At 60.8% G+C, this 17,243-nt stretch overlaps 2 protein-coding genes across 4 annotated transcripts in view; one reads left to right on the top strand and one right to left on the bottom strand.

Annotated features, from left to right (window-relative positions):
* SHC1 (SHC adaptor protein 1) overlaps positions 1-13,262 on the bottom strand; it is a 30,378-nt gene extending 17,116 nt beyond the window's left edge. For 2 of the 3 annotated variants that reach the window (XM_030541889.1, XM_030541892.1), the window contains exon 1: positions 13,150-13,262. Coding sequence is in view for 1 of the 3 variants with exons in the window: in XM_030541888.1 (XP_030397748.1) it covers positions 5,373-5,384 (12 nt within the window). In the remaining 2 variants the exon portion in view is untranslated. Of the gene's footprint in view, positions 1-5,372; positions 5,438-13,149 lie in introns of all 3 variants that reach the window. The other variant, XM_030541888.1, reaches the window with a different exon arrangement.
* Positions 13,263-13,620: 358 nt separating this feature from the next.
* Positions 13,621-16,302, top strand: CKS1B (CDC28 protein kinase regulatory subunit 1B). The gene is made up of 3 exons (XM_030542034.1): positions 13,621-13,733; positions 14,652-14,779; positions 15,695-16,302. Exons 1-3 carry the CDS (start codon positions 13,675-13,677, stop codon positions 15,745-15,747), a joined length of 240 nt encoding a protein of 79 aa, XP_030397894.1. The 5' UTR covers positions 13,621-13,674; the 3' UTR covers positions 15,748-16,302.
* The last annotated feature ends 941 nt before the right edge of the window (positions 16,303-17,243 follow it).

The following is a 17,243-nucleotide window of genomic DNA, read 5'->3' as shown; positions in this document are numbered from 1 at the left end:
CCCTCTCAACTCTGTCAGTGCCCCTCAATCCCGACCCGCAGCACCGGCTATAGCAGCCCTGGGCTCCCCCCTCCAGCTCTGTCAGTGCCCCTCAATCCCGACCCACAGCCCTGGCTGTCACAGAGTCCTGCTCTGTAACACAGAGGTTTATTTAGATGACAGGAACACAGTCTCAAACAGGTCCTGCCGGTACAGACAACAGGATCCCCTTTAGTTAGGTCCATCTGGGGCCCACAGGGAGGCCACAGCCCCGTTGGGAAGCCCAAGCCCTGTCGGGGCCCCTCTCCATTTCCCAGCCAGCTCCAAACTGAAACACCCTCCAGCCTCTCACTCAGTCTCCCCCCAGCTCCTCCCCCAGCCTTTGTGTCCTTTGTCCAGTGTCCTGGGCAGAGGTGTCACCTGGCCTTCAACCCCCCTCCTGGTTCTCAGGTTACATGCTCAGGTATCCTCCCTTCCCCAAGGCCGTCCCAGCACAACTCCCCTGCAATCTTCTCAGGTCAACACTCCCCACTCAGCATTCACAGACACAGCAAGAACATTCCCACTTCGTCATATGGGCTATCGCAGCCCTGGGCTCCCCACCACCAGCTCTGTCAGTGCCCCACAATCCTAACCCACAGCCCCTGCCAGCCCAGCTCTCTCAGTGCCCCTCACTGCTGCCCCATGTTCCCCCTGCTAGAACAGTCCTTGGTTTCCCAGACACGGAGTACAGGTTACACGGACCTGAGCCAAATTTCAGAGATTTAGCAAGAAGAACAAAGTGGAACTAGGATGCAGGGCCGGCTTTAGGAAGTGTGGGGCATAATTCGAACAGTTTCTATGGGGCCCTGGCAGGGAAGACAAAAAAAACCAACACCAAGTTAAAAAAACACGTGGGGCTTGTACTCACCGGGCGGTGCTCCGAGTCTTTGGCGGCACTTCGGCGGGGGTCCTTCACTCGCTCCAAATCTTCGGCAGCACTGAAGGACCCGCCGCCGAAGTGCCGCCGAAGACCCAGAACAAGTGAAGGACCCACCGCAGAAGTGCTGCTGAAGACTCAGAGCGCCACCAGCTGAGTAAAAATTAAAAAGGCGCCTCTAGCTAGGGAAGAGATTCTCACTGGGCGCAGGGCCCTCTTAGGCGGGGACCCGATTCGGGGGAATTGGTGGAATTGGCCTAAAGCCGGCCCTGCTAGGATGGGACTGGACAACTCACGTCACATGTGTCTTGGGCCAGGTGGAGCCACCCCAGGCAGGCACAGACGCTCTTTGGTCCCCAGAGTCCCGTTTGCACAAGTGAGCCCCTCGGCAGAGACAAGCAGTCAAGCTGGGGCTCCACCAAGATCGGGAAGTATGCCCAGCTTCCCCCAGCACAACCCCCGACAGATAGCTGGGTAAACCCCCCCCAGTCACCCGCTGCCCACTCAGGCAACAGAGGAGAAACCAGGTTAAAACACACGCCTGGCTGCGTCTGGACTGGCAGCCCCAGGAGCCCTGTCCCAGTTACATGCCCCCCACCCCATGGGGCTGCCCACCAGGCAGGACCAGCCAGGCTTTCCCATCTCTGCAACCCAGGACAGGGCATTGTTAGGTTCAAGGTTGCTGCAGGTGTAGCTCCCCAGGACAACGGCTGCAGCAGACACCTCCCCAGGGCCAGCTGGTGGCTCTGCACCCCCCAATGGGGCACCCCAGCCCTCGGGTGTAGTCCCCTGGGATGGAGAGCATGTGACACCTACAGCACTGCCTGTATGCGGGCTGGCAAGGCCCCCATGTGATGAACTGGGAAAGTTCTTAATGTTTTCTCTGAATACTGTGTTGGTGCCTCAGTGTCCCCATGGCAGTTCTTAAGTATCTGGCAGAGCAAAGGGCCAGTGCACCTAAATGCCTGGCACTCTGTCTCCTAGCAACTGATGGCCTGGGCCCCTCCCCTGCAAAGGTGCCAGCTGAAGGTGTTGGAGACAAAGAGATCAGGTGATCTCCTGGCCTGGGAAAGAGGCTGAGCAGAGAGGAGGGGCTGGGGGGGTTGTTAGTCTGAAGCTGGCTGGGGTCAAGGGTGGAGGGCAGACCTGAGGGACTGGCTCACTGCCCCCCAGAATGGACCCAGCCGAGGGGTCCGTTTCTCTGTACCTACAAGCTCTGTTTTAGACCCTGTTCCTGTCATCAAATAAACCTCTGTTTTACTGGCTGGCTGAGAGTCACGTCTGACTGCAAAGTGGGGGTGCAGGACCCTGTGGCTTCCCCAGGACCCCGCTGGGGTGGACTCGCTGTGGGAAGCGCACGGAGGGGCAGAGGATGCTGAATGCTCCAAGGAGAGACCCAGGAGGTGAAGACGTGTGAGCTTCTTGCCCTGAACAAGTCTGCTCCACGGGAGAGGAGGCTCCCCAAAGTCCTGACTGGCTTGGTGGGGAGCAGTTCCGGAGCATCGCCCGGTGACTCTGTGACAACTGGTGGCAGAGGTGGGATGTACTGCACCCCGTGAATGGCGCTGCTTGCAGTAAGTGACTGGGGAGCAGTAAAACAAAGGAGGGATTATGAGGACTAGGCGTGCTGAAGGCTCAGAGAGGGACGGTTTCAGGGGGCGGTTTACCTCTGGGAGTGTGTGACCAGCGAGAAGGACTGTTGGAGTAACGGGGTCCCCCTGAGGACTGCAGCCAGCAGTCTCAGGGGCGGAGGAGCTTGCCGCTCAACCCTGGGAGAGAGAAGGATTTTGCAGTAGCAGGGTTCCCCTGGGGATTGCAGGAGCGGTCCCAGGGGTGGAGGAGTCTGCAGCTCGACCCTGGCAAAGAGATGGTGATCACGAGAAGGGCTGGCACACCAGGGGTTCTTCCTGGAAACCATGGGGGAGCCAAGAGCACACAGGCCTGTGAGTCCAGAGCCACTTGGGAACGGTGAAGTGATGGCCTATCACCATCTCCTTGAGAAGGACATTGTGATCCTGTGCACAGAGAGGGTTACGCATGGGGAAATTCACCAAGGCACAGTTAATCGTGCAGTTGGAGGAGAAGGACCGCTCTGAGGAGCAGATTCCTGGCCCAGATGGATCTGAGAGCAGCTGGAGCATCAGCCAGGCATCCCCGGGAGTCTGGTCCCCAATCAGACAAGGGTCTTCACGATTGGGTTCCCCATCAGGAGACTGGAGACGGATGGGATGGGAGCAGAGCCCGAGAGAGCAAGAGGAGGGGCCCAGGCCATCAGTTGCTAAGAGACAGAGTGTCAGGCATTTAGGTGCACTGGCCATTGCTCTGCCAGATACTTAAGAACTGCCATGGGGACACTGAGGCACCAACACAGTATTCAGAGAAAACATTAAGAACTTTCCCAGTTCGTCACACCCCGTGCCTGGGAGCGCCGGGGCCGGCAAGGACCCCACGCCAGGGAGCGCTGGGGCCAGCTGAAGACAGGTCTGGGAAGTAGCCCAGGCCAGAAGGGGAGTCTGCAGCCCGTGTGTGGCAGAGCCATTAGCAAGGTTTAACTGGTTGGCATGGCAGTGGGGGAGGGGGAGTCCAAGAGGGCAGAAAGCCCATAGCTAAGAAGGGGTTAAGTCAGAGCCCCACAGGAGCCCTGGATGCTGCAGGGAGATGGAGGAGGCAGAGCTGCTCTCTCCCAGCCCTGGGATGATGCAGGGACAAGGCCTGGCGGACGGGGAGCCAGGGCCCTTGGAGAGCCAGATCCCGAGCCCTGCTCAGGTCCCTGAGCACTGGGAAAGCAGGTGGGCCAAGAGCCTGGGCTAGAGAGACACCTGGTCTCACCCAGCCTGTCAACAACTGTGGCCACGGGAGACCTAACTCTTCTTCAGCCGCCAGTGCACAGGAAGCCCCCTCCCCACCAGGCCCAGCGGTCCCAGGGAGCCATCGCCTGTGCAGGGAGCAGTATGGGGCCAGGAGAGGAGAAGCCAGCCCCAGGGCTCTGGGGGCTCACTGTGGGACAAGGCCCATGCTTTCCAGCCACCCTGCTGCGCTTCTGGCAAAGGCCAGACACCAGGGCCCATGCAGCGCTGCCCCAGCCAGGCGTCGTGGTGCAGGGACCCAGGAGGAGAAAGAGTGCGGCCCAGCAGCTAGGCACAGTACGTGCTCTCTGGCTGGTGGACTCCAGCAGAATCCAGCCCCTGTCCCAGGGCTGAGCGCGCTGGCTCCAGCCCTGCAGGATCCCATTTCCGGAGAGCTGGTGGGGAAAACAAACCCTGCGGACAGCCCTCCCCCACAGCCAGTGAGCAGCCCGAGAGATATCGGGAGACTCCTCCAGCTCTGCCAGACACTCTGAGGAGCAGAACTCACAGGGCCAGGGCCCCTCAGGCCCATGTTGGAAGACTCCCAACTACTTCTCTGGGTCAGCAGCACACAGTGGCTCTGCCTGAGCCTCTGCTGCAGGGTCCAGCACCCGACGCCCTCCCAGGCAATGCGAACCCGGGAGCTGAGACAGAGTTTTGGAGCAGGTGAGCAGCTTGGGAGGAGACTCAAGCAGAGCCATGCGCGCACACCCTGACGCACAGAGATAGTCTGTGCGAGTTCAGGAGACGCTGCACCAATTCACATCTCCTGGGCCCTTCCTCCCCGCCCTCAGTGACGTGCCCGGAGACACGGCTACTCGTGGGGAAGCCGTTTGTTCTCACCAGAGCTGACACAAGGTCTCTTGGACAGGCCAGGACCCCCGGCTCCAGGGCAGGGGTGCCCTGCAGACCCTGCGTTCCTCCCACTGCCCTCTTTGGGCCTGCTCAGCCCAGCAGGGCCAAACAAGCGTGACACGACGTGCTCAGCTCCAGGATTGTGTGGCAGGGGGCCAGTGATTTCGTTCCACACGCCAGGAACAGCACTTACGCCGCCCTCCCAAAGGCCTGGCCTGGTGCTCTGGAGATCCCCTGGCAGACGGCGATCCTGACGTGCAGCCACATGACAGGCTGCGGACATGTGGCTCAGGAAATGCACCAGAGAAGGGAGACGTGCAGAAGGCTCCCCAGGAAGGCGGGCAGATGTTCGGCGAGGTTCGGCCAGTGGCAGGTCCTTTCCCAAGCGGCACAGCAGAGGCACTGGTGACACTGCTACCAGGGGGTGACAGAATCTGTGTCCCAGATCCCATGCGCACGCCAGCCCTCTCTCCCTCTTGCACACACAGGCTCCCTGCAACTCTCTGCGACAGCAGGAGCCGTGCATGCAACGGCTCTTCACCACCAAGTGGACAGAAAATTGTGGGACCCCCAGGAGTCACATTCATGGCCCCCTTTGGGGTCATGACCCCACGGTTGGGCACAGCTGCTCAGTGAGAAACACACCAGAGCCCAGAGAGAAGGTGCAGGAGAGGCCAGCAGGAACCAGCGGGTCTGAGCGAGAGAAGGAAAGCCTGGTCCATCACCAAAGCCACCTACCCACCACCACAGGCCCCGAGAGCCGCTGGCCTTACCACGTACTCCATCTGCGCCGCACACGGGGAGCAGAGCTGCAGAGCCCTTCTGCGTGGAGTCCAACCTGCGGTTCAGCGACAAACAGGGCGTTAGCCGGCCTGGCCCAGCCCAGCCCTTGAGGAGGCTGCTGTGCACTCAGCACTGACGGGACGAAGCAAACCACTAGCCACAGCTCTTGAAGACACCCCACCACCGTAGCAGCCTCTTCCTCCGCTGACTCGCTTCTTGGCTCCGTCCAAGCCAGGCCTGCCCCAGGAGGTCACTATGAGCTGAGGAGGAGACGGCCTCTGGCTGCTGGGGATCGTATGGGGAGCCCCTGGCACTGGGTCCTCGTTTGGATCCCTGCTTGCCTGGCACCCGATTCCCCTGAGGAGGCCTAGCAGACAAGTACAGAAAGTTTGGGGTCTCAGCCAAGGTGAACCTGGCTCGATCTGCCAAGAGATGCTGAGCCCTGGCGCAGCCGGGGTGCAGTGGGGAGGTGAAGGGACACCTGGGAACGCAGTTTGCCACATACACATCCAGCCAGCCCACAGGAATCTCCCTTATAGGAGCAGCAAACCCAGTGAGCCACCGAGACGACGTTGGAAGCCCATATACTTGTGCAGCAGCCCAAGAGGCAGCAGACCAGAGCAAACGAGCCCAGGGGCCTGCCCGCCTCCAGACAGAATCTTCTGTGACACCGCAGCCAGAGGGCCAGACTGACACGCCCTGCAAAGAGGGGCTGGGCTCTCATCGCCACAGCCAGGGAGAGCCAAAAGCCTCCAGCCAGGAAGGCAGCAAAGCAGAGGGGGCCCGTGGCCGAGTTCCAGTAAACATCCAGGGCTGCACCAAGTCCCAGCCCACTCCCAGCCCATGCACCATGGGGTGTCCCCAAGTGAGCTGCCCAGGCTGCTCTTGGGACTGCCCAGGACACTGTGCAGCTTTTGCCAGGTTAGTGCCCTCCCCCGGGGGCGGCCCACAGCACCATACAGAGCCCGTGGGTGGGGATGGTGCACTCACCTCCCGAGGACACTGCCCTTGCAGGCCCAGCCACTCCTCAGTCTGGGGAAGCAGCATTCGCAGCCCAGCCGTTGCCTGACTCCTGCCCAGAGCAGCGCCCAGCAGAGACTCGGGGGTAGGAGGGAGGCCAAGGAAGGGGAGGAGGTTCCAGGCCCAAGGAGAGCATGGCAAGGACAGCGGGCACAGCTCCTTCCATGGCCCAGAACACCCTGCTCAGCTCCCAGGCTCGCCCCTCCTCCCTTTGGCCCAGGAAACCGCCCTCCAAACACAGCAGGGAAACAAACCCAATTTATTTCCTGGTAGCTACTGGGCCCTTCTCTTGGGCCTGCAATTCCAGCCCCACCGGCGCTAACCTGATCAGCCCAGGCGGATGTTGGCCAGACTGGGCAGGGCACAGCAGCATGTCCCTAGGCCGGTTACTGATGGCCAAGGGAACTACCAACCAAGTCCTGCAGTGCAAAGGCCCTGATTAGTGACAGACGGGAGAAGGGGGGGGCTGGGAGCAGGCAGCAGGTACAAGGGGGGTGCTCCCTCCATACTGGGCTAAACACACACACCCTTGCTGCGGTGGGATTTGGGGGAGGGTGGTGCATGCTTAGCTGGCAGGCTGGGCCCAGCTTGCCCCGGTCAGAGGCACATTCCCAGTCCCCAGTGACACCTGCTTAATGCAGCTGGCACCTAGAGGCATCGAGACAACAGGGTTAGGGGGAAACAAAATGCAGCTTCACTGGCACTGACCTTATGGCCCCTCGGACAGGCTGAAGTCAGACCCCCCCCAGGGCCAGGCGCGGCCAGAGACATGCCCCCTCCACCCCCCGGGGCCGGGCGCGACCAGAGACATGCCCCCTCCACCCCCCGGGGCCGGGCGCTGCCAGATTCACACGCAAACACACGGGGCCGGGCGTGGCCCGTCTGCAGCAAAGATGGCCCCTTGGTCCCTAGAGATGGGCTAGGCAAGGGACGACCCCCAGGGGCATCACAGAGCCACGGACAGGCCAGCTGGGAGTAGATGTCACTTGCCCTTTGACCCTGTGTCCAAGGATAACAACCCATTAGCATGAGCCACTGCGAGAAGTTCACAGCTAGATGAGCCTTCGGCGGGGCTGGGGGGGCGTTCAGCTCCGCTCCAGGGCACCCCAGGACCCAGTTAAAGGACTGGGACTCCCTGCCAAGGTGAGCTGTCACACAAAGCACACGGGGAAACACGGCCCAGAGGGAGGGGAGATGGCAGCACAGCCACTGCCAGGGTGGGACATGGGAGCCTGGGAGCCCACAAGATACCCCAGAGGTGCTGGAACAAGGCAATGCCCAGGTAGCCCCCAGGGGCTCTCGGACCAGACCAGCCAAAGGCCCCTTCACGCAGGGAAAAAAAACCCTTCCTTCCCCAGGGCTACAAGAGCTAAAGGCAGCTGAGGGTAAACCCCAATCAAGCAGAGCTGGCAGCATAAAGTCAGGGACCACTGGTGCCACCACCCCTCCCCCAAACACCGTGTCTGACTCCCTGTCCCCAGCTGCCCCTGGAGCTGGCCTGAGCCCAATCCCAGACATGGGGCATGCAGGGCAGGCGCCAAGCAGCAGTTTGGCAAAGGCTGGTGTGGTCTCTCCCCTGAGCCTTCTAGACAGGAAGCTCTTGGGGTCTACTGAGCATCCCTCACGGTGTGGGCGCTGGGGCAGCCCCCAGCACGCCGCCCTGGGCACACACTATGCCAAGCCACTTGGGGGGCCTGCAAAGCCGAGCGCCTCCTACGAGGCAGGAGAAATCCGCTTTCAAAGCCTGCGTCCCCGAGGTTATTTCAGTCCCTTTCTTCTGCTCACAATGGCAGAGACAGCGAAAGAGTTTTTCCCATCCAGGGCTGGATCCAGGCTCTGGCTGGCCCAAGTGAACCAAAGCCACACTCTTTGCAGGGCAGAGCTACCCCTCCCCACTCACATCCTCCCTGTGAGCCAGAGGATTAGCACACTGGACATGGAGCATGATATGCCCTGGAGCCTGAGGCTCACATCCGTTCTACCAAGCTATGAGCCCCAGCTGGGCCCACCTGGTTCCATCAGAGCGTTCAGCCTGCTGGGGCCATGAAGATTCACAACACAGGAGGCTTCTCTGCACCCTAAATCTCATTTCCTATCAGCTGTTTCCTGACTCAGCATTTCTGTGCAGGGGTGGGAGCATGGGCTGCCTGGGTCTGAGCAGAGCAGCACCTGGCACGCAGGCTGGCTGGGCAGCTGCCATGCAGTATGGCAAGGGCAGGGGAGCCATGCCAGCAGCAGGCTCAACTAGTGGTTATTTCCCAGGAGCCTCACTCAGATAGGGCCCTGCGACTAGAGAGGCCCAAATTATATTCCTTGCCCACAGGGGAAGAGTTCAGACATAAATAAATAAGCAGCCATTAGGGCTTAGGCAGCCAGCAATAAATCACATGGCAAAGCCGCCAGGCACAACACAGGCAAGGCAGCGAAACATCAGCAGCTTTGCCAGCAGAGCCCGGTGCCATTAAAGTGACGCTCACCCCATGTCACTTCAGGAAGCACTCCAAGCTACAAACACAGCAGCAACTAGCAGGATCCCAAGCCAGGACAGAGCACGGCACAGAACCACAGCCGGGCTCAGGCTGGAGGCTGTTGTGCACTGGAGGAGGAGCACAGATGGGCAGAGAAGCATGAGGGAGCATTGGGCTTTTGGAGTATTCCTGCTCACTGCAGCTTCTGATGCCAAGACCTCAGGAAAGTTCTTAAAATACATCCGGGGGGAGGCTCTGCGAGGCTGGGACACAAAGGCAGCAATTTAGGTGTTAATCCAAGACCCTAGCAACAGAACCAGTGACTAATCCTACCCACCCGAACTCCTACCGCACACTGTAATTTACCAACATGAGCTACAAAACCCAAAGTTTAAACACCACTCATAGTCTGACAGCAAACCACAAGAGGCAGGAAATTCACAGGCCGGGTGAGAACCCAGGCTGTGTTTATGCAACACGGCTGGGCTCGGTGGTGAGAGAATGCTGCACTTCCCCCCTGAACTTGGCATTTCTGCACTGGCCTCAACTGCGCTGGTTCAGTTGCCTCTCAGGGGGAAGAGTCCAGCCTGTGAAATATACACCCAACAAGCGACAGCCCAGCACAGAGTCTACGCCCTTTGTTTACAGTAGCGTCTATCACAGCAGGAGGAGTCGATCATTCTCTTTTGGTGCACAAGGACCTAGTGCCTGAAGGGCCCTGGGCAACAGATGAGCCAGACCGTGCCAAAGGCGACGCAGCCTGATCAACGGCAGGCCAGACGTGACTCCCAAACTCTCCGCCCTCCACAGGAGACAAATGTTCCAAGGTCTTGCTGGGACCGGCGAGCATTCCACACAGCTGCCCCGCCCACGGGGGCAGCAGCTGCAAGCCCCCCACGGTCAGACAGTCAAATCCCCCCCGACCTGCCCCCTGCCACGTCATGGCATAGAACGCACAGCCGCTGCTTGGGCAACCCCTTGGAGCCCCTTTGGGATCACGGGCTCTCAAGCGAGCTTCATTTGCTCATACTAACACTGGCCAACTCTGCACAAGGAGCGGGCGCAAGCCAGCGCTGCGCAGGGACCGGCATGATCCGCCTGGCACAGCTACCTGCAGTACTCGGCTTTCCAAAGCACCAGTGCCCAGTTCCCAGGGCCACGAACCTGCCCAAGCCACTGCTGAGACCTTCCCAAACAGCTCCCAAACTCAGTCAAAGCTCTGCAGATGAGTGCCACGTGTCTGCTCCTCCCAGGGCCAGGTGATGAGCCGAGGGATTTACCACCCAGATTCCCGCCCAGACACGTTACCCTATGCCCCCAAGAGCAAACCAGAGCTACTCGGTTTGCCAGCCCAAGCAGGGAGACACAGCCTCACAGGCTGGGACCAGGAGAGGCTGCCGGGAAGCAAAAGGAAATGAAGAAACACCAGGAATGTTTCCAACCGGGGGAGGAAGGTGAAATCACAGCTGGACAAAGGTTACCAGGGATGTAAACACCAAGCTTGGCCCACAGCCCCCACTTCCTGTGGGAAGGGGGCGTGTGGTGGGGAGCAGCCAAAGGAAGCCACACTGGAGGCACAGTCACAGCTTCCCATGCTTTGGCTCCACTGCACCCAGGCTGGGACTAGAGAGCAATACAGCCCTGTGACCCACATGGGGAAAGGAGCAACTTGCCCCCACACCCCGTCCCAATTGTCTACGCCAAGTGGAACCTGGAGCAGCCAGCAGTGGCCTGTACCCACACCTCCTGTTCACGGAGCCAGCCGGGCTGCCCTGGCAGTCACCCCACAGGGATGGAGGCTAAAAGCGAGGTGGCCACAGGTGTCCTGCTGGGGCCCAACCAGCCCTGGTCTGAGGCACTGGGAACCTGGCCCCACCCTGCCAGCGGCCCTTGCTTACTCACCATCTGCTCTGTGATACACAGGGGAAAGTACAAGCACCCAGTGGCTCCCTGCCACTGGCAGGTAACCACCCAGCTCAGGGTGCCCCACAGGGACGTCTCACGGCCCCCGTAGACTTTAACTGTCCAGCAAGGAGCGAAAGGACCCCGGGGACCCAGTGCAGGCTCAGCAACAGTAAGTGGCCCACGGCTGGCACCCTCTATACCCATGAATGCAGCCGCACCCCGGCCGCGGGGGTGACAGAGAACAGGCAGAGAGGGGCACTGGGGTGGGCAAAGAGCAAGCAAGGGGGCTGCCAATGGGGGAAAGAGGACCCTGGGGGATAGGCCATGAGAGGAGAGGCACGAGTGGGGCAGACACAGGATTCTGGGGGGCACCAGAGCCATGGGGTTTGTCACATCTGGGGAGCCTGGTGGGCAAAGGGGGAGTCATGGGGAGCCAGTAGGGAGCTGAGCCCCTGGAGTGCAGGGGACACCACCGGAAGTGGGGCGGGGGGCGGGGATCAGGCCCAGGACAGGATCGGGGCAGGAGGTTAGGGGGACCATGTCGGGGGGGGGGGGGGGGGCGACCGGGCCAGAGGGATTGCGGAGCAGGGGATCAGGCGAGGGGCAGGACTGATCCGGGGGGGGGCAGGCCTGACGGGGATCAGGCTGGGGGGCTGAGGGGACCAGGCCTGGGGGGGGGGGATCGGGCCGGGGCAGGACCGGTTGGGGGGACCAGGCCTAGGGGGGATCGGGCCAGGAGCAGGACCGGTCCGGGGAGGGGGGAGGTCTTGGGGGAGATTGCAGGGCAGGAGATCGGACACGGGGCAGGACCGGTCGGGGGGGGGGGGCACACCTGGGGGTGGCTGGCAGGAGGGTTGAAGGCTCCAGGCCGGGGGCGGGGGGATTGGGCCAGGGGGTTGCGGGGTGGGAGATCAGGCTGGGGCAGGACCGGTCCGGGGGGTGGAGGGGCTTGGGGGGGGGCATCTGGCTGGGGGGTTGTGGGGCAAGAGATCGGCCCCAGGGCAGGACTGGTTGGGGGGAACCAGGCCTGGGGGGGGATCAGGCTGGGGGATTGCAGGGCGGGAGATCGGACCCAGGGCAGGACTGATGGGGGGGGCACACTTGGGGGTGGCCGGGCAGGAGGGTTGGGGGCTCCAGGCCTGGGGGGGATTGGGCTGGGGGGACCACGCCTGGGAGGGAGATCAGGCCGGGGGGATCACGCCTGGGAGGGAGATCAGGCCAGGGACAGGACAGGTCCGGGGGAGGGAGGCCTGGGGGGGATCGGGCCAGGGAGAGGACCGGTCCGAGGGGGGGAGGCCTGGGGGGGATCGGGCCAGGGAGAGGACCGGTCCGAGGGGGGGAGGCCTGGGGGAGGATTGGGCCAGGGGCAGGACCGGTCCGGGGGAGGAGATCGGGCCGGGGGGATCACGCCTGGGAGGGAGATCGGGCCAGGGACAGGACAGGTCCGGGGGAGGGAGGCCTGGGGGGGATCGGGCCAGGGAGAGGACCGGTCCGAGGGGGGAGGCCTGGGGGGGATCGGGCCAGGGAGAGGACCGGTCCGAGGGGGGGAGGCCTGGGGGAGGATTGGGCCAGGGGCAGGACCGGTCCGGGGGAGGAGATCGGGCCGGGGGGACCAGATCTGAGGGGGATCGGGCCAGAGATAGGACCGGTACGGGGGGGGGGGAGGTCTGGGGGAGGGATCGGGCCAGGGAGTTGCGGGACGGGAGACTGGGCCGGGCAGGACCGGTCGGGGGGGGGGGGGGGATCGGGCCAGGGGCAGGACCGGTCCGGGGGGGGGGGAGGTCTGGGGGGGATTGGGCTGGGGGGTTGCAGGGCGGGAGATCGGGCCCGGGGCAGGACCGGTCGGGGAGGGGGGCACACCTGGGGGTGGCCGGGCAGGAGGGTTGAGGGCTCCAGGCCGGGGGGGGGGGAGGATCGGGCCGGGGGGACCAGACCTTGGGGGGATCGGCCCCGGGGCAGGACCGGTCGGGGGAGAGATCGGGCCGGGGGCACCAGACCTGGGGGGGATCGGGCCTGGGGATGGGGAGATAGGGCCTGGGGGGGATCGGGCCGGGGCAGGACCGGGGAGACCAGACCTGGGGGGGGGTCGGGCCTGGGGGGGATCGGGTCAGGGCAGGACCGGGGGGAGGCAGGCCCAGGGGGTCGGGGAGGAGATCGGGCCGGGGGGGATCGGGCCGGGGCAGGACCGGGGGGAGCCAGGCCGGGGGGTTGGGGGGGATCGGGCCGGAGCAGGACCGGGGGGAGGCAGGCCGGGGGGTTGGGGGGGATCGGGCCAGGGCAGGACCGGGGGGAGGCAGGCCCGGGGGGGGATCGGGCCGGGGGGGGGCAGCGCACAGGAGGGGGCCGGGGGCCGGGGGCCGCGCGCGGCTCTCACCGGGGCACCATGGATCCTCCGGGCTCGCTCGGCTGCCGGCGGCCGCGGCTCCAGCACAAACTTCTGCCCGGACCCTCCCTCAGCCACTCACTTCCGGCCCCCCCCAGCCCGGCCTCAGCGGGCCCCGTCACGTGACGGGGGAACGCGACGCTCCGGACAAAGGCCGGCCGCAGGAGACGAGCCAATAGGAACGCACGCTCCTTTCCACCCCGCCCAAGGAGCGCCAGGGCGGAACGCGAGCGCCCCTTCTCCCGGCTTGGCCAATGAGAGAGCTAGGGGAGCCGGGGGGACACACCCCTGCTGGACTTCGTCAATCGCGTCCCTGGCGATCAGGTGAGAGGAGTTCGCCCCGCCTCCTCCGGCTGGGCCAATGGGCGCGGGGGGCGGCGGCGTTTGAAAGCGGCGGTTGAGAGCGGTGGGGGAGGGGGGCCGCTGGCGGGCGGAGGGCAGCGCGAGACCTGCCAAGGCGTCGCGGCGGCCCGGGAGCGCGCAGAGGCCGCCGGGAAGGGGGCGGACCGCGGGAGCATGGCGCACAAGCAGATCTATTACTCGGACAAGTACGACGACGAGGAGTTCGAGTATCGGTGAGAGGGGGCGGGGCCGGGCCGGCGCGCGGCCGAGGGAGGGGCCCCCGGGGCTGCACAACCCGCCTGGGAACGGGGCGCGGGGCCCGGGGGCGTTACCGGGGGGTCGGGCTGGGGCCCAGTCTCCCCGGCATGTAACGTTCGTTCCGGCCCTGGCGCGGGGCCCGGGGGCGTTACCGGGGGCCGGGGGTCGGGCTGGGGCCCGCGGCCTCCCCAGTTCTCCGCGGCCCCGGGGGCGTTACCGGGGGGTCGGGCTGGGGCCCAGTCTCCCCGGCATGTAACGTTCGTTCCGGCCCTGGCGCGGGGCCCGGGGGCGTTACCGGGGGCCGGGGGTCGGGCTGGGGCCCGCGGCCTCCCCAGTTCTCCGCGGCCCCGGGGGCGTTACCGGGGGGTCGGGCTGGGGCCCAGTCTCCCCGGCAGCTAACGTTCGTTCCGGCCCTGGCGCGGGGCCCGGGGGCGTTACCGGGGGCCGGGGGGTCGGGCTGGGGCCCAGTCTCCCCCGTTCTCCGCGGCCCCGGGGGCGTTACCGGGGGGTCGGGCTGGGGCCCAGTCTCCCCGGCATGTAACGTTCGTTCCGGCCCTGGCGCGGGGCCGCTCCTAGACGGTCTCTGCCTGCAGGTCTCAGCCAGCACTGAACTGCTCTTGCACGCAAAGTAAATCGCCCTGTAAAATGTGTGAGCAGCTTTAGTTAAAACTAAACTGAACGGCAGAGCCGCCCCCGGCAGTGTGGGGGCCGCTGAAAATCAGCCTGGGCTAGCTGGTAACAATCCCCTGTCCCTTCTGGCCTGGGACCCTGGGGGCGGGGAGAAAGAGAGAGTTGGGGCTCCTGGGAGACCAAGCCCTTGAAGTGCCGTTGGGTAACGGGAGAAGGTATCTGCCTTCAGAGTTGTCACGTTGTATTCTTCCTCCTGCTTGCAGGCATGTGATGTTACCAAAGGATATAGCCAAACTGGTCCCTAAAACACACCTGATGTCTGAATCAGAATGGAGGAACTTAGGAGTTCAACAGAGCCAAGGCTGGGTCCATTATATGATCCACGAACCAGGTTAGTTGGCCATGATTCATGTCACTAAGCCTATGGGCTACTTTACTAGCCTGGGATCTGGATTAAAGTTATATTCATTCTAGTTAGAACAAAAACCGAGACTTCATGATGTTGGATTTGATGGGTTTTGGCACACTTGGCGATGGCTGGAAGCCAAAATCATATTGGGTACCGGATATGGGGCAGGTTTTGTGCTGCGTTCAGATGTGTAATCATAATTGCTTCAGTGGGAGTTTAATATAAGTAAGGAGAATGGAATTTGGCCCCCAGCTGGTTTACTGACTCAACAACAGGAACATCCCAATTTCCTGCAATACTAAAAGTCTGCAGCAGGCCGATCCTTCGGTTACTAATGGTGATGAGCTTTGCAGAAAGAGACAGCACCCGCTTCAAAATCAGAATGTAGAGGTTCCTGCTATTGCAGTTCCTTCCTAGGAGAATCCCTGCCCCCCTTTAATTGGATATAAACCTTGCTGCATGCTAGTGGGGCAGCTGTTTACAGTAGAGCTGTCACCCAACTGGCCTGGGGAAAGAACTGAGGCTGTGTGTTCAGTATGCCAGGTGAGGCAGGGAGGGACAGGGTATTGTAGAAGTGATCTTTGTAGCAAGATGTGATGTTGTCCTATTGGCAACCAACTGGTATTCCCTTTGTCTGTAAGCTTGAGCACATCTGAGCTCTGGGGCTGTTGGCTGGCTCCTGGGGGAGACATAATCTATAATGTGACCATATAATGACACTCCTGACTAAAGGGGCTTCTGGCAAATTAGATCAGACTGTCGGTATCAATTTACAGGGCTCTGGGCTGTGGTTTTATTCCCTCTCTAAACATTACAGACTAGGCAATAAGTGAACAGAACACTTGTGCATTTTAACCTGCAGATTGTCCTAATGCTCTGCTCTCCATCTTCTCTCAGAGCCTCACATACTGCTGTTCCGACGGCCACTGCCAAAGAAGCCAGAAAAATGAACCTGTTACGTCTGACCTGTGTATAGAACCTCCCCCTCTCTTTTCTTAGATACATGCACCTTTGGGGGTTTGTCTCCTGTTTTAAAATATCTGACAAATGTTTCAGTACATTAAAACTCCTGGCGATTTAACTTCAAGCAAATCCAATCATCATGACAATAGTGGCTGGTAGAAAATGACTTGGCTCAAAACTAGAGTCTGGCCTTTACATATGAAAATCCTGTTGTATAGAACCCAATGATTCTTACCCACTGGGTGTGTCAATCCTCTCCTGAGTTCTACTTGAGCAGAGAGATTTTTAACTGCAAAATCTAGACTTCAACAGTTGAACCATAAATATTTTAACATTGTTTGACACGTGATAGTTGCTGCTTGTTCAGGGGGTATGTTGGACTTTATTCCTGGTGGACACTATATCCACTTGCTTGGCATCTGCTTTAACACTGTTTGATATGTATTTTTGAATCTGTATTTTTGAATAATTTTTGAAGTTCTAGAAAGTCTGTTCAAAATCTGTGGTTGAAGTCCTTCAATAAAGAGGAAGTTTTTTTTAAATACATGGTTTCCTCTCATTCATCTGAAACAATCCTCTCTGACACCTTTTGTTGTCTAAACACTGGCTATTCCCCGCCCCCAAAGTGGGTGGTGCTAACATATACCTTTGTTTTGTTTCATTAGTTTCAAGTGTCAATCCTCCACAGATGTGTGGAGAAAAATAACTTTGCAGGATTCTGGTAATGTGCCTTAATCTCATTTGCTCTCAGAAAATCTTTCCAAAAAGAGATGAGACTATTTAACTCCTTAAAAGGCTTATTACCTCACTACTAAGTACCCAAGGTTTCTCTAAAACTGTCTAAGACACGCCCCCACCCTTTGTCCACAAAATTAGCCTTGTTGCCCTAACATGAACTTTCTGTCCATCAAGGCAATAAACATAGTAAGAATTTAAGTAGGGTTAGGTCTGTAGCATTCAAGGTTTATAACGGGTTCTCAATCTGGGGGTTGGGACCCCTTAGGGGGTCAAATTTATTTCATGGGGTCGTTAGCTGTCAGCCTCCACCCCAAACCCCGCTTTGCCTCTGGCATTTATAATATTATAAATTAAAAAACACTACATATTTAAGGGGGGAGTGCACTCAGAGGCTTGCTGTGTAGAAGGGGTCACCAGTACAAAAGTTTGAAACCCATTGGTTTAGAAGACAGCCTGCTGTCTAACTAGATGGCTAAGGCAGGTTTTCCTAGCGGGGAGATGACCCATGTCCTCCCTGGAGTCTGTATCAGCTTTTGATGTACAGCTCCTCTGCTTAGCTCATGGAGAAATAGGTCAAGCACTTGACTCTAGGTAGCTGCAGGCCTCTTGCTTCATAGAATATCAGGGTTGGAAGGGACCTCAGAAGGTCATCTAGTCCAACCCCCTGCTCAAGGCAGGACCAATCCCCATACAGATTTTTACCCCAGTTCCCTAAATGGCCCTCTCAAGGACTGAGCTCACAACC

This window comes from Gopherus evgoodei, chromosome 24 (genome assembly GCF_007399415.2).
Source record: "Gopherus evgoodei ecotype Sinaloan lineage chromosome 24, rGopEvg1_v1.p, whole genome shotgun sequence".
NCBI classification, from domain to species: domain Eukaryota; kingdom Metazoa; phylum Chordata; order Testudines; family Testudinidae; genus Gopherus; species Gopherus evgoodei.
Note: the sequence above shows the minus strand (reverse complement) of the source record. Positions and strands in the feature narration are given on the sequence as shown.

What these genes read in the sequence shown, in the direction of transcription:
- CKS1B (XM_030542034.1), top strand. Translation starts at nt 13,675, where the DNA reads ATGGCGCACAAGCAGATCTATTACTCGGACAAGTACGACGACGAGGAG. An exon ending in GACGAGGAGTTCGAGTATCG is followed by an intron (nt 13,734 to 14,651) that starts GTGAGAGGGGGC and finishes TCCTGCTTGCAG; the next exon opens with GCATGTGATGTTACCAAAGG. An exon ending in TTATATGATCCACGAACCAG is followed by an intron (nt 14,780 to 15,694) that starts GTTAGTTGGCCA and finishes ATCTTCTCTCAG; the next exon opens with AGCCTCACATACTGCTGTTC.